This window comes from Zingiber officinale, chromosome 10A (assembly GCF_018446385.1).
Source record: "Zingiber officinale cultivar Zhangliang chromosome 10A, Zo_v1.1, whole genome shotgun sequence".
Taxonomy (NCBI): Eukaryota; Viridiplantae; Streptophyta; class Magnoliopsida; order Zingiberales; family Zingiberaceae; genus Zingiber; species Zingiber officinale.
Window position 1 is genome coordinate 93996621 of NC_056004.1, and position 21352 is coordinate 94017972.

The 21352-nt window shown below is 35.3% G+C and overlaps 3 protein-coding genes across 10 annotated transcripts in view; 1 reads left to right on the forward strand and 2 right to left on the reverse strand.

The window, feature by feature from the left end:
- LOC122026100 overlaps nucleotides 1-4531 on the forward strand; it is a 12645-nt gene extending 8114 nt beyond the window's left edge. For all 8 annotated transcript variants that reach the window (XM_042584740.1, XM_042584741.1, XM_042584738.1 and 5 more), the window contains 4 exons: nucleotides 1266-1336; nucleotides 3132-3193; nucleotides 3288-3405; nucleotides 4179-4531. In XM_042584740.1, the coding sequence (XP_042440674.1) occupies nucleotides 1266-1336; nucleotides 3132-3193; nucleotides 3288-3405; nucleotides 4179-4253 (326 nt within the window). In that variant the 3' untranslated portion in view covers nucleotides 4254-4531. The remainder of the gene's footprint in view (nucleotides 1-1265; nucleotides 1337-3131; nucleotides 3194-3287; nucleotides 3406-4178) is intronic.
- Nucleotides 4532-5546: 1015 nt separating this feature from the next.
- LOC122027582 (uncharacterized protein At2g24330-like) lies at nucleotides 5547-11893 on the reverse strand. The gene is made up of 5 exons (XM_042586568.1): nucleotides 11482-11893; nucleotides 10374-10518; nucleotides 6835-6944; nucleotides 6211-6619; nucleotides 5547-6116 (listed from the first exon to the last, which is right to left on the reverse strand). The coding sequence occupies exons 1-5, from the start codon at nucleotides 11725-11727 to the stop codon at nucleotides 5791-5793; spliced, it is 1236 nt and encodes a 411-aa protein (XP_042442502.1). The 5' UTR covers nucleotides 11728-11893; the 3' UTR covers nucleotides 5547-5790.
- Nucleotides 11894-13778: 1885 nt separating this feature from the next.
- Nucleotides 13779-17409, reverse strand: LOC122027742 (peroxisome biogenesis protein 22-like). Its single transcript, XM_042586750.1, has 8 exons — nucleotides 17157-17409; nucleotides 16856-17086; nucleotides 16727-16774; nucleotides 15719-15775; nucleotides 15537-15638; nucleotides 14929-14994; nucleotides 14196-14297; nucleotides 13779-14102 (listed from the first exon to the last, which is right to left on the reverse strand). Exons 1-8 carry the CDS (start codon nucleotides 17259-17261, stop codon nucleotides 14004-14006), a joined length of 810 nt encoding a protein of 269 aa, XP_042442684.1. The 5' UTR covers nucleotides 17262-17409; the 3' UTR covers nucleotides 13779-14003.
- Between the last annotated feature and the right edge of the window lie 3943 nt (nucleotides 17410-21352).

The window sequence follows — 21352 nt, forward strand, 5'->3', positions numbered from 1 at the left end:
GGTATTCATTGACTTAGAAAAAACTTATGATAGAGTCCATATATGGGGAATTCTAGAAAAGAGAGGTGTTAGCGTAACATATATTGAATTAGAGTAAAGACTTCAGGTGGAGTAACTGAAGCATTTCCAATAAAGAGAGGGTTACATCAAGGTTCAACTTTAAGTCCTTATCTTTTTACTCTAATTATGGACGAACTCATTGTACATATTCAAGACACAGTACCATGGTACATGTTATTTGCAGATGATATTGTTTTTGTAGATGAAACACGTGAAGGAATAAATGCTAAACTAGAAACTTAGAGGGAACATTAGAAGGGAAAGGTTTTAGGCTTAGTAGCCTAAGACAGAATATATGGAATTTAAGTTTAGTAATATTAAATATAATAAGACAATTGTTAAGATAGGAGACGGCGAGTTGCCCAGAACCGAGAGGTTTAGATATTTAAAATCATTTTTACAAAATGATAGAGGGATTGAGAGACATATCTTATATAGAATACAAGCGGGATGGTTGAAATGGAGGAGAGCATCGGGTGTTTTGTGTGACCGTAAAGTACCTCTAAAACTTAAAGAAAATTTTTACAAAACAACAGTTAGACTTGCTATGTTATATGGAGCTGAATATTGGGCTATGACTTGAGCACATAAGCAAAAGATGAGAGTTGCAGATATGAGGATGTTAAGTAGATGTGTGGACATACGAGAATGGACAGAATAAGAAATAAGAGCATTAGAGAAAAAGTCGGAGTTGCATCTATTAAGGGAAAACTCCGAGAGACACGTTTAAGATGGTACGGGCATATACTTAGGCGACGAATAAATGCTCTAATTAGGCGATGTAAAACTATGATAAACACGCATACCAAACGAGGACGAGGAAGACCAAAAAAATTTGGTTAGCCACGATAAACCAAGATAAACTTTATTTAAATATAGATGATGGTATAGTTGGAGATAGAGCTCAATGGCATAAAAGGATCCATATAGCCGACCCCACCTAGTGGGATAAGACTTGGTTGTTGTTGTTGTTTGTTTATCTTTCTCTTTGCCATAGAGAGCCTAAATGTCTTCATGAAGATCTGTTAATATTCTGATTGAAATATCATAGTAAAGATTCTATCTTACTTAAAACCAAAGTGTGCTTGTTAGCGAATTAAAGTGTAAATCAGCATGTCACTTCATCTTGTTTCTTGTCATGTTAGTTCATATATTGTCAGTAATGTTTACTACTTAATTGCTTACATGATTCACTTTGGATGCAGAACTGAAGAGTCTTCTGGAGAAAAATGAAAAATGTCTGAAGGAGATTGCAAGAAATCTTGAGGGAGGAATGGTTTGTTATCTTTTATTCCTTTTATTATTGGTTTTTTTATTCACATGATGATTGCTGTACGTCTTCTTGCTTTCTGCTTTAGTCATAAGTTTGAAATTGTGCTTTGATTTTCAGTTTGTATTAGCTTTGGCCTGAGATTGTTTGGTCAGAGTATTCAGCATCATGAATCATAACAACGGTGCCCCTGTTGTGCACTACTTTTTCAATTGTCTCTATCTTCCTTGATTGGATGATTTCATGAAAACTATTCAATTTTTCAATAGAATGTCCAAACCAACCTTAAACTTACCAAAATACAAGGTATAACATGTCGGGTGTTACTAGGGATTAATATGTATTTGGTTTAACTTTTGCTGCACAAAAAGAAACTATGAGAGGGAAAAAAAACTCTACTTGCCCATCTTCCATCTAGTATTTCTATTTAGGTAGATTTAAGCCCTCTATTGACTATTTTGTAACACTCAATGCTTTTCCTAAACCATTGAATGGAAAACATAAAAAGGCAAAAGAGAAAAAGAAGCCTTTGATAAAACCGAATAAATGTGTAGTAGTCCATATTTTTTCCCTTAACTAAAACAAAAGAAGAAACTACATTATGCTCATGATACATTTCCTTCTTTTACTGGCAAATATATTACCGATTTGACATGAAGGAACACACTCAATTGGGGAAGAAGTTCATGTGGTTAGTGTCGTTTATGAAATATGGATCTTCCTTGGCTTTCCATGAAATCATGATGTTTTACTAAACAATGAGGCTCCAATTTGAGATTTTGTTAAAAACCATAGTTGGCATCTTATGTCTGTCTGAGACATCTGGATTATGAGACTGGTTTCTAATATAGTATAATATCTAACATACTCGGTGCTTCCTTTCCTATGAACAAATGGGTGTGCTGAAGCCAACTACTGCAAGAATGTTTAATGAGTATGATCACAATCAACTTTCTTATTGCTACTACATGGTAAATTCAACTTCTTATTATCTTCTCTAGTTAGTTCAATTTGGGTGCATATTCAAGGAATATTTTAACATCTTGATATCCTTCGCATGAAGTATCGAGATGAATCGCTTTTCTTCCTTCATGATATATTCATTTTGTTCTACATTTTTTGCAACATCATTATCACTTGTTTGTTCCAACTATTTGGGGTCAGCTATAGGATTATATTAACTATATGTAAAAACTAAATTATGAGTGTACATTCTTTAACACATTCCAGTAATATTGACAAGATCATTTCAATTTGAATGTATAGACTCGAGAGATTGAGGGAATTTCCTTCATTTTTTAGAATTTTGTTCTTACATTATGCTGCTAGTTTTCCTTTGTCTCTTAGTGGAGAGGCTTTAAATCTTGGAAAAACTTTTTTATGTGGTTAGGGTGGTGAAGTGCAACTTTATCGCCCTACAAGAGAATAGATACAATGATTGTGTGCAGATCAAATGTATTTTCCATATTCTGATTTCAAAGTATCAATTGTCGACCGCGGAAAAAAGTAAAGATTTACCATAACTGAATAGATAAGGATTAAAATCATGCATGCCTGTGTAGTTTATCCATGGAGCTAATTTGCAGGCGGCAAGCTATTCACATGCTTTCTGGTCAGAGAACACAAAAACAAGGTGTCGTGCCATTGACACCTGTGCCATCATGCCATGATCCTCCTGTACATGAAATGTGCTATGACTGACCTTGTTATGTTGTTGCCTTGATCATCCTTGTTCAGTTTTGCCTCACCTTTTTAGCTTTCCTGGTTATCGTTTATCAAACATATTTTCTCCATATTGCAGATGCAAGATAACATAAGTTTGTTTCATTGCACGAGAAATAACATTGCCACACTGGAGAATAGGTACTATGCGTTCTTTTCCTTTCTTTTATCTCCAATCTTTATACTCTGATTCTCTTTCAATCATAATTTCTGAAACATGAAACTCTTTCCCCAGAATAACTATTCTCCCTAGAGGAATGAACCAGCTTCCTGGGTCATTGCGACAGATACCTTCCATGCCGGTAACCGTAAATGATGGGCTTCTCAGCAGTCTTGCACCTCTTGATGAGCATGTAAGTTATGTTTCTCTGATTGTTTCCTTAACTTGAATTACTCGATTCAATGATGGTAACTTAGATAAACCAGAAAGACTGATTATGAGTTTGAAGTTGCTTTGTGGTCGACATCATCTATCATCTTCTTTCTTCACTCTTGGTTTTTCTGATAATGTTGAAGCTTGCGACCGACACTGGAGAATTTTAGATGTTTCTAAGTTTTGATGTTCTTGTTGTTATATCTGGTTGATGCAATACTACATTGATTAATTGCACCTTTGGTGGCAAAAGGTGAAGCCGTCACCTTAGTGTCCCCTCTAGAGTGGCCTCACACACTCTCGAAGGGGGTAAATTAATAAGAACTGTTAAATCACTTGTTGATAAATTGCCTAATCTAGGAGGTAAGATAAATGTTTATATGAACTTGGATAAATGTCCCTAGATTTCAATTTTCATCACAACGAATACCAAATGATTATTTCTTCTGCGAGGAGAAATAAATTATCAATAATTGGGTAAGTTGTTAGAAGTTTTGGTTGTTTTTGGTTCTTTGGCGAAATGCAAAACAAAGAAAACATCACTGCAACATCACTGAATAATAAGTGTGCAATGCTGATTGATTATATATATATATATAATACTATCATACATGCGCGATCTAGTTATGTTATGTGTTGTACTAACTAAATTGTTTGCCATTTGATTTGTGCGAGTTCATCATAGATGGTTTATCATTCAATATTTTGGTTAGTCACCTAACACCAATTCCTTTTTCATATCAATTATGAAAGGTTAATATCAACACACCTGGAAGCAGTTACTTGAAGCCGGATCCAACATGCTTCAGACCTCCCGAGAGAGGATGATCTAATGACCTCGGTGTAAAAGATTCTCTAGGAAATGCTGTGCAAAGGAGTCTCACTCAATCTTCTACATTTAAATTTTTCAATGGGAAGAACTGATGGAGAGCCAAAGAGGGTACTGAACCTAGCCAGAGGCAACAAAATTGTGTCCTCCAGGGTTATTCAGCTTTGACCAAAAATTTCTCATCCAAAAAATTTATATGTATTTGTTGCATCAATGGGAGTTATGTGTTTGGATGTAAGGAAATAATGGTTGATATTTTTTTTTCTTTGGGTTGCAATCTTTCCTAGTTTTTCTTCAAAATATTGTTTGATTATTTTTTTGAAAAAAAAAAATAGATTGAAGTAACTAGTCTAATCTAAATATGCTTCGCGAGATTCAAACCAGGCCTAATAACCAAAGTTTTCTATTGCATTCCATAGTGTTCTTCTAATCTTCTTCGATCTAATAGCATTGAATGGCCTCATGGTTTTTTAAGTTTCTTGTTTCTATTTGTTCATGGTAAGTGCCATAGGTAAAACACAATAAAAAAAAGGTTTGTCAATTGTTTAAACTAGCTTGTAGCTCACTTGAGGGAAATCGATTGAAAGGTCAAAATGAGTTGATTAAAGTGGGCTTGAAAGTAGTAGATGTGTTTGACTGAGGTGATTTTAGTTCACTCGGGATTAGATTGAAGTGGTTAGGATGAGCTGACTGAGGTGATTTTAGTTCACTCGGGATTGATCGGGATTAGATTGAAGTGGTTAGGATGAGCTGAAATGTAGGGAATAGTTGGAAGGTGAATGGTTTCCAATATTATGAAACGAGGATGTTTTCAGTAGTTGATGAAGTGTTTTCGATGACGAACAAATGGTCATTACATGAGACATGGCCATCAATAGATTTGGAGATCAATAAATTTGTTGGAGGTCAATTACTGATAGTATAAACCAAATTCATATCCTTCCTCCTACAATGGTCATTGTTCAAAGATAAAGTTATCAATAATTTACCTTTTTATAAATGAATGTGAGATTGATCATATGGGACATCTGGGATCAATATATGACCTTTTACCACGATAGTGTTTTCAAATTGTGAAAGCAAAGAAATAAGGTTCTAATGAGCATACAAGGCTTATAAAAGATTTCAAAGGGAGATGAAATTGATGTGAAAGGTGGAAGCTAGGTATTTTTATAAAAATATTTTTTTAAAAAAATTGCTAAAAAAACAATCAATTTGTATAGACTAATCAATCATTAGCAACAGATTTGCGATTCAAATCCACAAATCCAATTAATAATGTATTCAGAAGATAAACAAGAAATCTTTATCACTGTTTTCATGATGAAACAGAGGCAAATACAGCAAATACCAAGACTGATAGTATCTATTTTCACGAATAGAATACACCTTTGAGATGGAACCAAATGGCCACAAATAAATCCGTAATTACCTACAGCCACCTATCAAGTGCTTTTAATATACACAAAAGAAGTAAGATTCATTCTAATAAAAAAAAAACGATGCACGGGCAATCTTCTCAAAGAAACACAAATTTCAAGTAGCAGTCTTAACCGATTCTTTTTCATCAATTTTTTCATTTACCAAACCTGCAACTCCAGTAGCATTGTTATGCACGTCCTCATCAACATCTTCGGGGCTCTCTTTTACCATCGCTAAACTGCTGCTGACAGCATCCTTAGTAGTTAAACTAGTGTCGTTCTCACTTTGGTAGGTGTTATCGCTGTATGGCGAAGAGATAGGTGTGCCCTTTCCAGAATCAATACTCATTTCATGTTCCTCCTGATGCTTTTGTCCATTTAATCCATGGCAGTGGGGGCAGTAATAGGTAATGTAGGAAAAATCCTCTTTCTTGGCTAAACCTGCACATATTCGACCCATAAGTTTTGTGAAGATGAAGAAAGCTACAATCACATCTACATTTGGACAATACAAGGTAGTACTTTAATCACTCACCATTGTGCATGTGACAGTGGGCACAAATCAGCGCATAGCACTGAGTTGGATCCTCTCCCACGAGCAAGGCTGCAATTCGGGAAAGCCAACTCCCTTCGCTGAAGACTGAACCTTTAAAGTGTTCCACGACCCTATGGTTCGGAGAGCTAATTCCTTGATTGGTAGTGGCAAAGTCATTAAAGGCGTCATCAATTAACTCAGATGTAGTGCTCCCAGAACTGGAAGCTACTGCACGTGATGGCTTTCTGTTACGTAAACCGGAAGATTGCACTAGTTCAACATCATGACTTTTGCCTGATGGATCTGAAATTTCTTCTCCTACTTGGAGTTTTAAGCCGGAATCTGCACCAAGTTTAGATGCCAAAACAGTTGCTGCAGCTGCCTTTGCAGCAGGATCGAGATCATACCTCTGGTTTAATGTTCCTCAATCAGTAATAAATCAAAGAAGTCATACTTCTATCACACTTGAACAAACTTTAGAATTTCTCCGACAGAGATAGAACACAAGGAGTGAAATTTTGGCGAAATACAGAAAGTACATGACAGAAGGTATTGCTGAATTTTCAAATGTAAAAGCATAACCAGTACAAGATCCAGGAAGCAATATAACAACAAGAATGAGACCTGAATGAGTTGTTGTGTACTGTAATAATTTGTTTTCTCCTTGAGCTCGTCAATTGTTTCTTTTCTCTCAGCACGAAGCCTTTCAAGGGTTTTCTGGTCCTTCTTATCAACTGCAAAGAAAGTGCAATGATGATAATCAATGATTAAACTTAAAATATACTATTTGTCCACTGGACAGTTTGTCAACATTTCTGTCATACAACAGAAGAGCATGAAAATCAAACAACTATATCATCAATTGGGTTGAATAAGACATGATATCATAAGCTTCTCATACCATGAGATCAACCACCAAGTTGGTGGTAGTAGAACATCATTTTGAGAAAAGTCGGACAAACGATAAGAAAATGAGATAACCAAATTGAAGAGTGATAAACTAGACTAATATTTAAATGTTCATGAAGCTAAGCCCAACCAAACTACAAAAGTAATACTACTAATGAAGCTACAAGATATTCAACGCCAAATCAAATTGAAACTCGCACAGAAATATTGATGAAGCAGAGGATAACTATTTCACACAAAGGAAAAAGAACCTTAATCAAATTGAAATTTTATTGGCTGAAAGATCAAAGATGCATGAAGAGATACAACTTGAACAAGAAGATGAAGAATAGAGTAAGGAAGACAAATTTCATCACACCCTCCCTCGTAATGCAACTTTAACAAGACAAAACTTAGCAGAGGAGAAGGCAAGGAGGATTTTATTATAGACTCTATGAAGAGATAAAAAATCCATTGGAAGTTGTAGGAAGAGGAGCCTAAGCTAGAAATCATAGAGATCGAGGAAGTAGCCCTCATAGTCGATGTAAATCTAGGATAAGATGTAGAACAAGCATTGAATGAAATTTGGGTGGTATAGAGGTAGTCAGAGTGGTACAAAGCAGCTTCTACATTAAACGGAAGCACAGGCGGAGCTTACATGAGCCCAATGTGGGTGGTCGCCCACACTGGAACTAGAAAAAATAAATAAATAAAATTAATTAAAAGTTCATTTCAATACGTTCAAAACTTGGAAGTTTGGACTCAAGATCTGAGCTTCCACAACTCAGTTTTTTTGAGCTGAGTTATAATCAGATAAAGCCCAATAAATTTAGGATTCAGATGATTATACTCTAAATAATATTAAAGATGTATAAATATCTAATTTTAATCTCTCTATCTAGCTGGTGAATACTTTCTTGTACAATAATGCTTGAAGGAGACCATTCTTTTATTAGAAGATAGTGGCATCGTTTTCTGTTCGCTGCGATACGCTGCTCCAAGAAAAGTTATTCAGCGGCGGAGATGACTGTTCATCTGTGACATTGGATACTTGATAAAGATGATGGCCGGTGGAAGGCCACTTCCGTTGGCAAACAACATTCTCATAGGAAGATTTTATGACCTCAAGTACATTGCACCATTCTGCGATGAACTCCTTGTTGAAGAGCTTGGTCTGATGAAGCTTGCAAGGCGAAGGGCGACGGTGTGACTCACTAGGCCAGATCCAAAGCTTGGTAATCAGATTGACCTTCCACAATATGGTGGCAAAGGCGAACACGCTCGCCCCAACGCCCCAACGCCCCCGCCAACCCGTCCCAGGGCCAACACGGAGGAGGGACCTTCCACAATATGCATCAAAAGGGGGAGGTCGAGAACCAACGAGATTCCATGATTCTTTACGGTTTCAAGAGTTCTCACTATGGGAATAAGAATGGTGGTGTTCATGGCATAGTTCTGCCATGGACTCCTCGGTGATGAGCTTGGCATGATGAAATGTGAACATGGCGGTCAATGCGCATGGAATTCAACAATTTGGTCACCAGATTGATCTTCTTATACGAGATGCTTTAGAGAACGCAGAGTGCTTTAGTATTTGCAGTGTTTAAGTTTGGATTGTTAGTTTTACTTGCATGGACAAGTTTGGACAATTTTTTTCAAATAATTTATTATTATTATTATTATTATTATTATTATTATTATTATTATTATTATTATTATTATTATCATCATCAATCAAAAGTTAATTTTTTGTTTATTTCATTAGGAAATAACTATATCTACAATGCATAGATTTTTTAAAAGAAAAGATCTAGAACAAAAAAAAAACAAAATAGTGAAGACGATAGAATTGAAGAATTTGATTTTTCTGAGAAATTAGTTATGTCAAAGAAAAGTATAGTGCATCTATTGGTTTGTAAACTTTTGACATTCTGCCAATTGCGACTGCGACCGACCGTAGAGAAAGTGTTTTCTGCCATGAGAATTGTGAAAGACAAGTTGTGCAATCGAATGGATGATGATCGAATGAATGGTAGTCTTAGTGTCTATGTAGAGACAAAAATATTTTTAACAATTGATAATGAATCTATTATACAAAGGTTTCAAAGTATGAAGACTCTAAAAGAACAATTGTGAAGTAATTATTTTGTAATGCTTTATGATTATAAGATTTTTTATTTTATTAATTATATTATATTGTTACCTACATTGAATCAAGATCCTAGCTCCGTCCTGGGGTGAAAGCGCCATCTTTAGGCGATATACTTGCAGAGTGTCATGAGAGGGACTAACTTGGGAACTCTTAAAAAGCAAGATGAATATATATTTGAGAGAACTGAATTGGGAGCTTGAGCAGTCTAACAAAAAAGATAAAATTGAAGATATTTTACCCTTTAAAAGCCATTAAGGAAGTTGCATGTTGAGTTGTCATCATTAACGCGAGGTGACAAGAATATGAGAGAAGAAGAAGAAAAACGAGGAGAGAGAGAGGACAAGGTGGATGAGGGGAGATCGTGACCTAAAATCTCTACCATTTTAGGCATCAGGAAAGGAATGATTCTAATTTTATTGTTGTAAATGGATAATTATATGTATATATATGAGTCAATCATAAAAAACCTAAACCTAAACTAGCATTATGGGACTAAACCACAACTTCTACCTGATTGCTCTAGTACATTTAACAAAAGCAATCAAGCCATCTTCTTAGAAATGATAATGTCTATATAAAAAGACTATCAATAACCATTGAACTAGGGTCTTCCAAAACATTGCATAGACAATGCGACATTTTGAGTCACTTGGAAAGAAAATGTTACATCATATTCCAATACACAAAGTAGTTTGTTTATTTATTTTCCATAATCAATTACATCATACATAGATAAAAGATTCAAATGTTTCGAAGCTGCAAACAGTAGGCCTGTGACACATTAGGGGAACATGAGTTGCTGTTAAGACGAGATTTGAGACCTAATAAATTTGACTACCATCTCTTTTTATGGTCTAAGTGGCTGGCTAAATTTGTATAGTTCCAATAACTAGCACATTCATAGTTTTTTTTTTTATGATAACCAGTAGGAATTATTGTGTTCTCTTTGTGCAATTAATACACTCACTATGTCTATGACTAGCAAGAAATGTGGAAAAGGTCAACAAGTTTAGACAATGCAAACAAAATTTGTTTTGTAGAATAGACTGTAAAAACAATTAAAGAAATTGAAAGATAAGATGCAAAATAGATTAATGTTTGGTGAAGAGTTTAAGATACTTACACAATCTTGTGAGTCGCAGAAGTGAGGAGTAGACAACAGTTGATAAGACAGGTATTATAAACATAGGCAAAACACGAGTAGCTCTCATTTTCCAATCCAAATCTTTTGATCTTGTACTAGCTATAGCATAGCTCACAGCTACAACCTGGGAAGTGGAAAGATTCAATCAAATTTTAGTAGGTTAAACATGGTTCATGCCAACACCACCAAATGCAGACACAGATTTAACAAGTCACATGAGCAACGTATTATGATCTATCATTGGTAATTTGCTAAATACATTCAATTAAAGGAAGAAATTTAATATTCAAAACATCAGACGAATTGAACTTTTGCAGCTCATGAAATACCACATACTGACTTCATTCAGTCATCTTGTGGATTAGTCAATTTGGAAACCTAGATGTTGGTTTGGAAGAACTGTTTCTACTGTCAATCAGGACAGGACAGCGGCATGCTAACATGAATGAGAAACAGTACATCTATATATGCAATTGAGAAATATATTGAGAAGAACAATAGAAGGGGCACCTTCCTACATCAAGAACCAATGCTGTGAACTATTAGGCACAAACAAATTCTGGCTGACAAAAATGCACAGAAGTTGAAGCAGATTTGAAAGCTTAGGAAGATTGATAAGAATATTTGGTTTAAAGGAGGATTTATTTAGCATGAGAAATCCAGGACTATAGGTCTGGAACTGAAGGTTAAGAAAGATCAAATAGCTAATAATACTACATTAAGTAGAATCAAAATCTCATATTTCCTCTAAAAACGCAGTATTATTATCAACTATATTTCTCTTCTCAAGAAGAATTCGTATAAAGTTACAGTAAACATAGTGTTTGGGGTAGGTAAATTTTTTCCATTAATCATTGCTTGCCAAAGTTGTCGAGCATTCCTTAGATGTCTTATTTGTGAACGTTTACGAATTTGTTAAATCAACATTCCATTTCCACGCTCTTTAATACATTAGATCTTCCATTTCGGTATCCGACTCGGTGACAAGAAAAGTCGATCCATATGGAAAAGGATTCCCATCTACGGATGTCAAATAAAATTCTGTTTCTGAAGGAATCACAAAGCGAAGATCAGACAGAAACCCCACCTCGATAAACACTGAGAGGAAGATAACATTCCGGGCGATCTTCCGCGACGATTGCGCCCTTCTCTTTAACCGGGAGTGGATCGATGCCTCCTCCTTCGAGATGTGCTCCAACTTCTTCTGGATGTCATCGTCAGCTGCAAAGATCCCTCTCAAGAGCCGGGAGACGAAGCCCCTGCGCTGCTGCCGCTTTGGAGTCAGCACGGCGTCCGGATCACCGACGGGGGAGGAAGCGGTTTCCTCCGCCATCTACGGGATCTGGTACTCGATCGAATTGGAATTTGGACGGGAAGGGATCGGAGAAGAGAGGAAGAGAAGGATCGAAGGGAAAATTGGAATGGAACCCCGAGGACGACCACGCCGTTGGGTTTGCGAAGCGGCTTCTTAGTGATCAAGAAATGGAGACGCAGCCACGTAAGAGAGAATAGTTCGTTTGGGTTTTATAAAATAAAAATAAGTTTGATGTATTTTTTTTTATAATTTACTAAGTAAAGGTATTGTTTTCGGAGGAGAATAACCCTATGAAATTATGGCCCGATTGATGTTCGAAGATTTTTTGTAAAGTTCATATTATAATTTAGATCGAGATGAATGATTAAAAATCAATCGAAAGTTATCTATCGTTTTTCTAGATTATAATTTAAGTCAGGACGAATGATCAGAGGTCGTCTAAAGATTACCCCCATTCGATGACCAACAATCTGATTATTTGCCCATTATCGACATTCGACATCCTCTTATAGTCTTTGATCATCCGTTTCGACTCACATTATAATCTAAAGGGACGATAAATTTAAGAAGATATCGTAAATAATTGTAATCATATCACCACCATGATCCAATTATAATTCTATATGATTTATCTCCAGCTAACAAAAAACATGGACGTACAGATTTGATCTCATGGTTTTCTATTAAAGTTGCGAGTCAGTCCATTAAATAAATAAATAAAATATTCAAATATTAAAAATAGGATGTACAATTCGTTTCATAAATAAACATTTCAAATAAAATCCCTAATAAAATTAATTACACAATTATATAAAAAATCTAATTTTTATCATGAATTTAAAAAAATATATACTTTTCAACCCCTAGTTCAACTAAGCCCGTCGTAAGCTAATTTATTTGAACCCATAACCCACCAGAATTGATTCATTTTTAAATGTATTAATAAAATTTTAATACAACTCATTTAAATTATTTAATGTGATAAAAAATTCCATCCAAATTGATGCTCTAATTGAACCTAGAGACATTCTAAATTAATAACTAGATTTCTAGTGATTATTTATCAGTTTCTCGCAAATTACACATAACAAAATTATTTTTTATAGGAATGAACTAAATTTTTTTTTTACCCTTAGAGAAAAAATTAGATGTAAGAAAAAATTTAATGTGAGAAAAAAAATATGATGAGAAATAATGATAAAGAGAAAGTATAATGAGAGAAAAAATATGATAGGAAATAATGAAGAGAGAAATAGTACGATGAAAGAAAATGAGGAAATAGAGTATGATGGAAGAAACATAATGAGAGAGAATGAGAAGAGAGAAAATATGATGAGAGAGAAAGTATGATGGGAAATAATGAAAAGATAAAGTTTGATAAGAGAAAATGAGGAGAGAGTATGTGATGGAGAAATTAAGGAGAGAGAAAGTATGATGAGAAAAAAAATAAAAGAGAGTAATGGGAGAGAAAGTATGATGAGAGAAGATGAGGAGAGAGAGAATATGATGTGAGAGGATGAAGAGAAAGAAAATGTGATGAGAAAAATGAAGAGAGAGAATACGATGGGAGAAATTGAAAAGAGAGCTTGTATGATGAAAGAGAGTGTGAAAGAGCATGGGAAAGGATAAGGAGAGAGAAAATATGATGAAAGAGAAAATATGATGAGAGAAAATGAAGAGAAAAAATGTGATAAGAGAAAATAAGAAGAAAAAATGTATGATGAGAAAGATTGAGAAGAGAGAAAATATATTAAAAAAGAAAGTATAATTATAAAATGAGAAAAAAGAAAGTATAATAAAAAAATAAAAAGATCAAAATTGATATGAAAAAAGATTAAATAGATATATTAAGGATAATTTTATCAAAAATATAATTTTTATTCACATTCTCATCAAAATCGAACAAGTGGATTTTATCAAAATCTAAATTTTTAAATTTCATTATAAAATATTAATTCTTTTCTCATCAATTAAATACACGATTTAGAAATGAATGTATTTCCTCGTGTTTCAAACTCAGACGGGTAAATGAACTTATTTTAAAGCATCATTAGAACCTGCACTCAGCGTGACTAAAAGTCAAAATCATCATTGATATAAATAATGAGAAATCTTCACATAGAAGAGTTGTCATGTACATCTGTGGAAAACGCCAAACCGAAATACATTGTGAAACCAAAGCTTACACGTATCTTATCCAGCCATCGGAAAACGCATAGTCAAATCAAGCAACATAAAGAAAAACCATGTAAACAAAGGAAGAAGCTCCACAGTGTAAAACAGTTTGTCCCACGTCAGGAGAACAACTGTTCCAAACTAGTAGAAGTGAATACATTCGGTGCTATTTGTCCTGAATCCATTTGAGAAATATATAGTTGGAATCTGATGAATCGCTGTGGGTAACAGATACACTATTTCAGTCATGTTTTTGATAAATAAATAAATCAATACGGACGAGAATATAAAAACAAAAGCAAAGAGCTCACTGAAAGCTGAGATATTATATCAAGGTTTGAATCGATATGCCAATCTGCCTCCAGTTGGCGCACAAATGAGATTCGCCCAGTTTCAGTGCTACAAAATAGTACCTGGAGAATACTCAATGCAATAAAATTTCACAATGTTCAAATACCAACAGTTGTTTATGCTAAATCCGAAACACGCACTTTGTTTCAAGTACCGTTATCATTCGAGCATTGTATTCAATGTGCCTGGAACGAGTTAACTCCAACAATTTGAATAATAAAAAGCATGATTCTGTTTGTTATAAGAACTAACTAACATTAAAATAACTAGCTTTCCATCAGATAAGTCTAAAGTTACAAGGAATTCGACTTCCTCTAACATTGGCCAACAAGCATAACTTCTCATATTCAATCTTCCGATTAGAAGTCCAACTATAGTGCTTTCTTGAACTAGTATTGAAGAGAGAATTTGATATGTTCATGTTCTTCGACCTTTCGATGGCTTAATAACAAACTGACATTATTCAACCTGAATGCTCTCAAAATAATTGATAGATTAAGAAAGAAAGCGATCTCGCATGACAAATGGCATGAAATGTTTCGCTTGTTTATCTAACTCACAAACATGCAATTACCAACTGCAAGTTCTTCTGCAATCTATCTCCCATTGCGGATAATGGAAAGAAAAAAAAAAAAGGAAAATCAAGGATCTAAGAGGATATGAAAACAGATTATTAACAAAAATAATTTGTACCTTGTCCTTGATCAAACCACCAGATTGGAAAATTCCAGAATTCTCAAGAGCAGAAAGAACTCTTTCCTGCAATAAAAAAGTCGCAGATAAAAAAATGCACATGAATTAACCAGAAACTGTGAAATTGATTTCCAAGAAAAAAAATGCAGTATTGCACAATCCCACTGCAATTTTGTACAAAACAACAAATCAACTCAGTTACATATTTAAATAAAAAAGTAAAAGCACGTTTTTCTGACAATCATTTGTAGCACTCATGAAAATATATTTTTGCATGTCATTTAAATGAGATCAGATTATAGATAATCTGCAAAAACTAGAAGAGGTGTCCTGATGAGAAAAGGAAGATATGATGAAGGATTCACACTATAAAAGAGACACACTTATGTAAGAGTTTACCATATTTAATGGAAAAATGTGATCATAAATAAAGAAGCATTTTATCATATCAAATTGAAATCTCACCCGGTCAAACAGCAAGAAATAAAATCACCATAACCACAGAATTCATTTAGTAATATGATTTAACAATATACACAACAAAAAGTGTGAGCTTAGTTTCATTTTATTAACGTTCCCCTAAAATAATAGATTAAACAATCTGTTACCTCACTCTCATCATCAAGGACAGTTTCCATCAAATACAGGTCACAATGTTTACAAATTTCCTTGACCACTTCAAGCACAGGGAGCCTAATGGTAGCATGTTTCTGCAAGATTTGTGTCCATTGGGTTCCTCAATCAATTTAGGTCAGAAAGAAGATCACCAAAGCACATTCAAATCATTAACCTGAAGCTCTTCAGGGGTCTTCTCCTGAAGGATTACTCCCAGAAGCTGGCAAGTGATCTGTAGAGGACCAAAGAAAAGGAATTAGAGAACAAAACAATCAAGTTTATAGACAAAGGATCATTCCAAAATGTCAATAGGCAAAGCCAGGAATGTCTTAATCAGTAATACAAGTTGTTCATGTTCACACGTCTATATCAAAGAGAAACAGAAGATAATCAAGTTAACTTGGCGGAAATGCTCATAAGAGTATACAAGTTATTAAAGTTATTTAATAAGACATGAGTAATTAAAGTTTTTGGCACGCTGGTGCTGGATCCAAGTGATCGAGAAAATAGGAGGTGCAAGCAACAGCTGACCTCTCCAGATGAGTAAGTTCATGTTGATCCCCAATTGCTTAGATGTGCAATCGATGTTAATGGTATTGTAGCGCGTTAAAAACCTGCTAACCTGAAGGAACACACCTGTTGGATACTAGTCCAAACAGGATATTGTATGATCAAACATGATCCTAAGCAAATGCAATAACCTTAGGAGCACCAAATTTTTGCATCATCTGCAAATCACTGCTCATATTGGTGATAATCATAAAACCCAGTCTATCAACACTCAGTATGTAAAATATTGGGTCTTGGGGAGCCTAAGTTACACCACCTAGATTGTGTACTTGTTGGCACATTTCAGCCTAGATTGCTTGTGGATAGAAATCGAGCATTAGATGAGAACAGCCACAGCAGCAAAAGTGATTCTGAAGTAAACGAAGCTCCTATCTTCTGAAACTCACCTAGCATACTGGTAATAATCAGAAAGTCTGGTCTATAAGCACTCAGTATGTAAAGCCTCAGGATGCCTAAGTTAGATCCACCTGAACTGTATATCAATTTGCACATTACAGCCTAGATTACTTGTAGACTAAAAACAAGCATACGGATGAACACAACCGTAAAGGAAAAGAGGTTCTGAAGTAAACAAAAAAAATGTAGAACGATTTCATCTGTTCTGATTCCATACCCTTCGGCAGCCACCAAGTCTCTTCCTCACGATCTGTCCGAGACTCAGCTGCGATAGTTCAAAATGAAGAAGAAAAATTAGAGACCGTCATCGAAAATTCCAAAACCCAAAGCCAAAGGAGAATTCAACCTCAGCAGCAGACGCAACAGTTTCAACCGCATTCGCGTCCTTCAACGGCCCGACAGACAAGTCTCCTTCCGAGGCCAGAGAATCATCTCCAGCCACGGCTTGACTCGTCGAAGGAGAACCCCTATGTTTACGACGACCACCAACCCGTCGTCCAGGCGACCGCCTCAGGAGCTTCCAAGCGAAAATGCAAGCGATCGCTAAGCCAGCAACGGCTCCAAGAGAACCGACGCTCTAGAAGATCAAATCGGAGACTGATCGAGGTCGGAAGCTTTTAGGGTTAGATTCAAAGGACACGATTTACCTTGTGGTGAACGGCGAGGGCGAGGACGTCGGCGATTTTGCGATGGAGGAGGCGCGAGAGGCGGCGCACGAGGGCGCCGACGTTGTCCGCCACGCCATCCGACATGGGAAGACGAGATTCACCGACGTCGAAGGGAGAGACGATTCTTCCGCTTGGATTCGCCGACGATTTGGACGATTTCGCTCCAGTTACCGGACGCGTCCGCTACTTGACGGCCAAGACTGGAATAGACAACAAGCCAGAACTCGTGACTTAATTCGGAATTTACGATAATGGCAAATTCTTAAATACCCTCTTAATTATGAAAAAATAAATAAATAAATAAACAAAACTAATGGAGACAATATCCTCTATCCGAAGCTAAAATAAGTAGATGAACTACTTGTAATTATATTCGGATTTTGAGTTACGATTTCTCCTTAAGTTTATCATCTTCATGTTATAATTTAAATTAAGTTTATCATCTTCATGTTATAATTTAAATTGAGACGGATAATCGAAGGTTATTTGAAGATCATCGGCGGTGAATAAATGATCAAACTGTTAAGCGTCGAGCGAAGATGACCTCCAAGTGACTTTCAGCCATCGATCTCGATCCAAATTATAACTGTAGGTGATAAACCTAAGAGTGATCATAATTAATTATGATTGGATCATGATCAAATTATAATTATAAATGATCTATCTTCTCCTGATTCATTTTTTTTATAAATCAGGGATCTGAACTGGGATAATGGGGCTGCAGTTAAAGTTTGGTAAGATAATAAGTGAATTATCCATTAAAACAAGTAATCCTTATTTTTATTTTCGTCAAACACTCAGCATCTTATTTTTTATTTTAAGATAATTTTATTTCAAAATTAAATTGTCATATAGTTGTAAAATAAAGTTATTTTCATTATATTAACATTATTATACATAATCAATATTACATCAAAATGCTTTTGTATAGAAATCAACGGACTGTTTTCATAAAAATAATAATAATAATAATAATATCCAAAAAAAATCTTCTAAAAATCTGTATATTTCAACGCTATTATAAAAACTATACTTACTATTATGAAGAGAAAAAATTCAACTGAATTTAAAATTATTACATATAAAATATTATTATATTAAAAAATTATCTCGATTAATTAAACTTAATTAACATTATTTGAATATTATCAAAATTGTTATGACATTATTGGGCTCTCAATGAATCGACGGTTCAACTATAAATTAAGGGTCGGTTCATTATTTTTTAAAATTTTATTTTAGATTTTTATAATCATAAATTTTTTATTTAATAATAATTTAATGATATGATTGAATATCACTTAACCTATCCTACCCTTCTATTAAAATTGAAATTTTAAAACTATTTCATTGAATTGTACCCTTTCTAAAGCTAATTTTACAACTTATTTATTTAAATTATTTTATGTGAGACTAATATATTTTTCCATGTTAATTTTATAATTCATTTGTCTTGAATTATGTGATACAACTCTTCTACTTTGAACTTATTAAAAATCTCTTAATTATTGGTTTTATTTATCATTTTATTCAATATTGAGTTTATAAAATTATTTATCTTTGTGATATATCTAATAATAAATTTATTAAGGAATATAATTTATTTATAATAAAATTATATGTTAAAGACTATCATCCAACATCTGAAATTAATTAAAAAATATAATTTAAATGATATATATGTTTCAAAGTACTAAAAAATAAAAATATTCTTTTAATATATTATTTTAAACTTAACAGGTTCGTACATGTCTTCTTCCTATCTTGATGATCTATATTAATACTTAGTAGTCATTCATTATTTATCTCTTTTATATTAACCTAGGGACATATTGATGGACCACATGAGTGAATTATCTTTTAGCACATCATATTAAAAAATAATAATATTAATGTTAGATAAAAAAATTATTAGTATTAAAAATAAAAAATATTTAGGATTTAATATAATATTTTTTCTATCTATTTTGAATTACAATGTTTACAAAACTCTAATTGAATGAAACTTATAAAAAACAATAAGAGAAATGTACTTTTAAAAGAAGAAATATAATATTTTAATATATAAATGATCAAAAAACTACGTAGTTTTAATTATTTTATATTTGTAAGTATGTTCCATTCAAATTATCATACATAATTGTAATTATCTAATTATAGATAATCATATAATTAAAGTGATAGAAAATAAAATATCCTAATATTATTTGATTTAACTTTCTAAATACTCATTTTGGAAAATAAAAATTTATTTTTTTAGAAAAATTCTAGAATAACATAAAACCCCACACTTTCAAGATAATCAATCACATTCTAAATTATATCCCTTATTTGTTGGCGTGGGCATCTTTCATTACCTATAAATCATTTATTACGGGAATCAAATAGGATTAAATAACATAATATTAAATAAATAGGTAAGGTGTCATTTGATTTAGATATTTGAGAATGAAGAAATGAAATAATAGTAATGCATAAAAATTTTGAAATCATACCTAAATAATTTGAAATAGACAAAATCCAAATAAATGGTGGATTTATAATTCATTCTCGATTCTTTACACTATGGAGGAGTTTAAAAAATATATTATTTCAGTTTTTTTCTGAGAGAAGATGATCCTGTCCGAGAGGCTGAGAAGATGGACATGTCGGTGTGACGTGCTTGGAATGTTGATTGCATCCCCATGAGCCGTATGATGAGCTGTATTCTGTGTTGACCAAGTCATCTGAAGTCCTCTGGTCAACGGTACTTGTAGCCAGCGACCAGGTTGCCCCGGTCTCTGGTACCCTGATGCTCGAGGCGGGTCCCACGAATATATAAGTAGCCGCATAAATAGAGCAATAAAATAAGTGACGAGTACGAACACGTACCCTGGCTCCGGGGGGCGCCCTCAGATGGATGGATGAGCTGGTTGCGGTGCTGATCAGGTCGTCGTGGCCGTGAAGAATAGATAGACGTCCGCCAGATGAGTAACTGCTCTTGTGGCTCAAAGCCGGACGCGATATGGATCCGTATGGTGATGCGCAGCCTAAATACAACGCCGACTCGCATGCCGGAATAGGGGCACGAAGGCCGGAATGCAATAGCAGCGCGCAGGCCGAATACTCCATCAGCTCGCAGGCCAAAGTAGACAAATAATATGAAACCTGAGCATGCGGACGATGGCTGCCCGGAAGGTGACGATGGTTGTCGCCGGGGGTGGCGCCCGCTGGAGCCAGTGATCGTGGACGTTGGAGACAGTAGTCGCCTAAGGCGGTGGCGACAGTAGTCGCTGGAGGCGGCGAGGCTGGACGCCTGAAGAGGCGGTGGTGCTGGACGCCGGAAGAGGAGGCGGTGCTGGATGCCGGAAGAGGCTGCGGTGGTCGCTATATGCGACGGCGGTGGCCGCTGGACTCGGCGGTGGCAAAGGCCACTGGATGCTGGGGTTGTGAGCGTGAGGGAGAGAGGTGTCGGGTCTGTCCGGTGGTGACGGACTAGGCGGAGGCAGCAGCTTCCCATCTCTCCGCTCGGTGGCGGCGTAAAAGGCACGAAGGAGGCCTCCTCGTGTCGACGGCGGAAGGCCAAAACACGAGCCCCCCAGCTTGCCTTCTTCCTCCCTGTTTGCGGCAGCGGCGGTGGAGAAACTCGAACCCACCTCTTCCCCCTAATGGCGGTGATGTAGTGGAGGCCGGAGGGCAGGAGATGGAGGATAGGAGCAGCCGGCAGCTGGCTCCGACACCGGCGAGGAAGAAGGAAGAAGGTTGGCGGCCTCCTCCTGAAACGCAAACCAACCCCCCTCTTATGAACAGAGTGTTGGTTTCTACTCGGAAAACCTATAGGTTCCACTGTACAAAAATTTTGTACAAAGGTCTGAACCTTTTCCTAGCTACCATGTGTTCTTTTAAATTAAATTTTGGATCGTCTGCGGAACTTAACACGTTTGATCCAAAACTTAATCTATTTGTTCTTTTAGGTTTTGACTTGGATCTCCTGCGGAACTTAACACGTTCGACCCAAGTCTCCTTAAGTTATTAATTCCATTAAATATTAATTTCCATAATTGGTTCCCAATACTGACGTGGCGAGGCACATGGCCTTCTTGGATATGGGAGCAACCACCACCGACTAGAAAAAACCTTTTATAGAAAGCTAATATTTAATTTCCTAAAATAACTTTAGGTTAACCAAAGAGAAC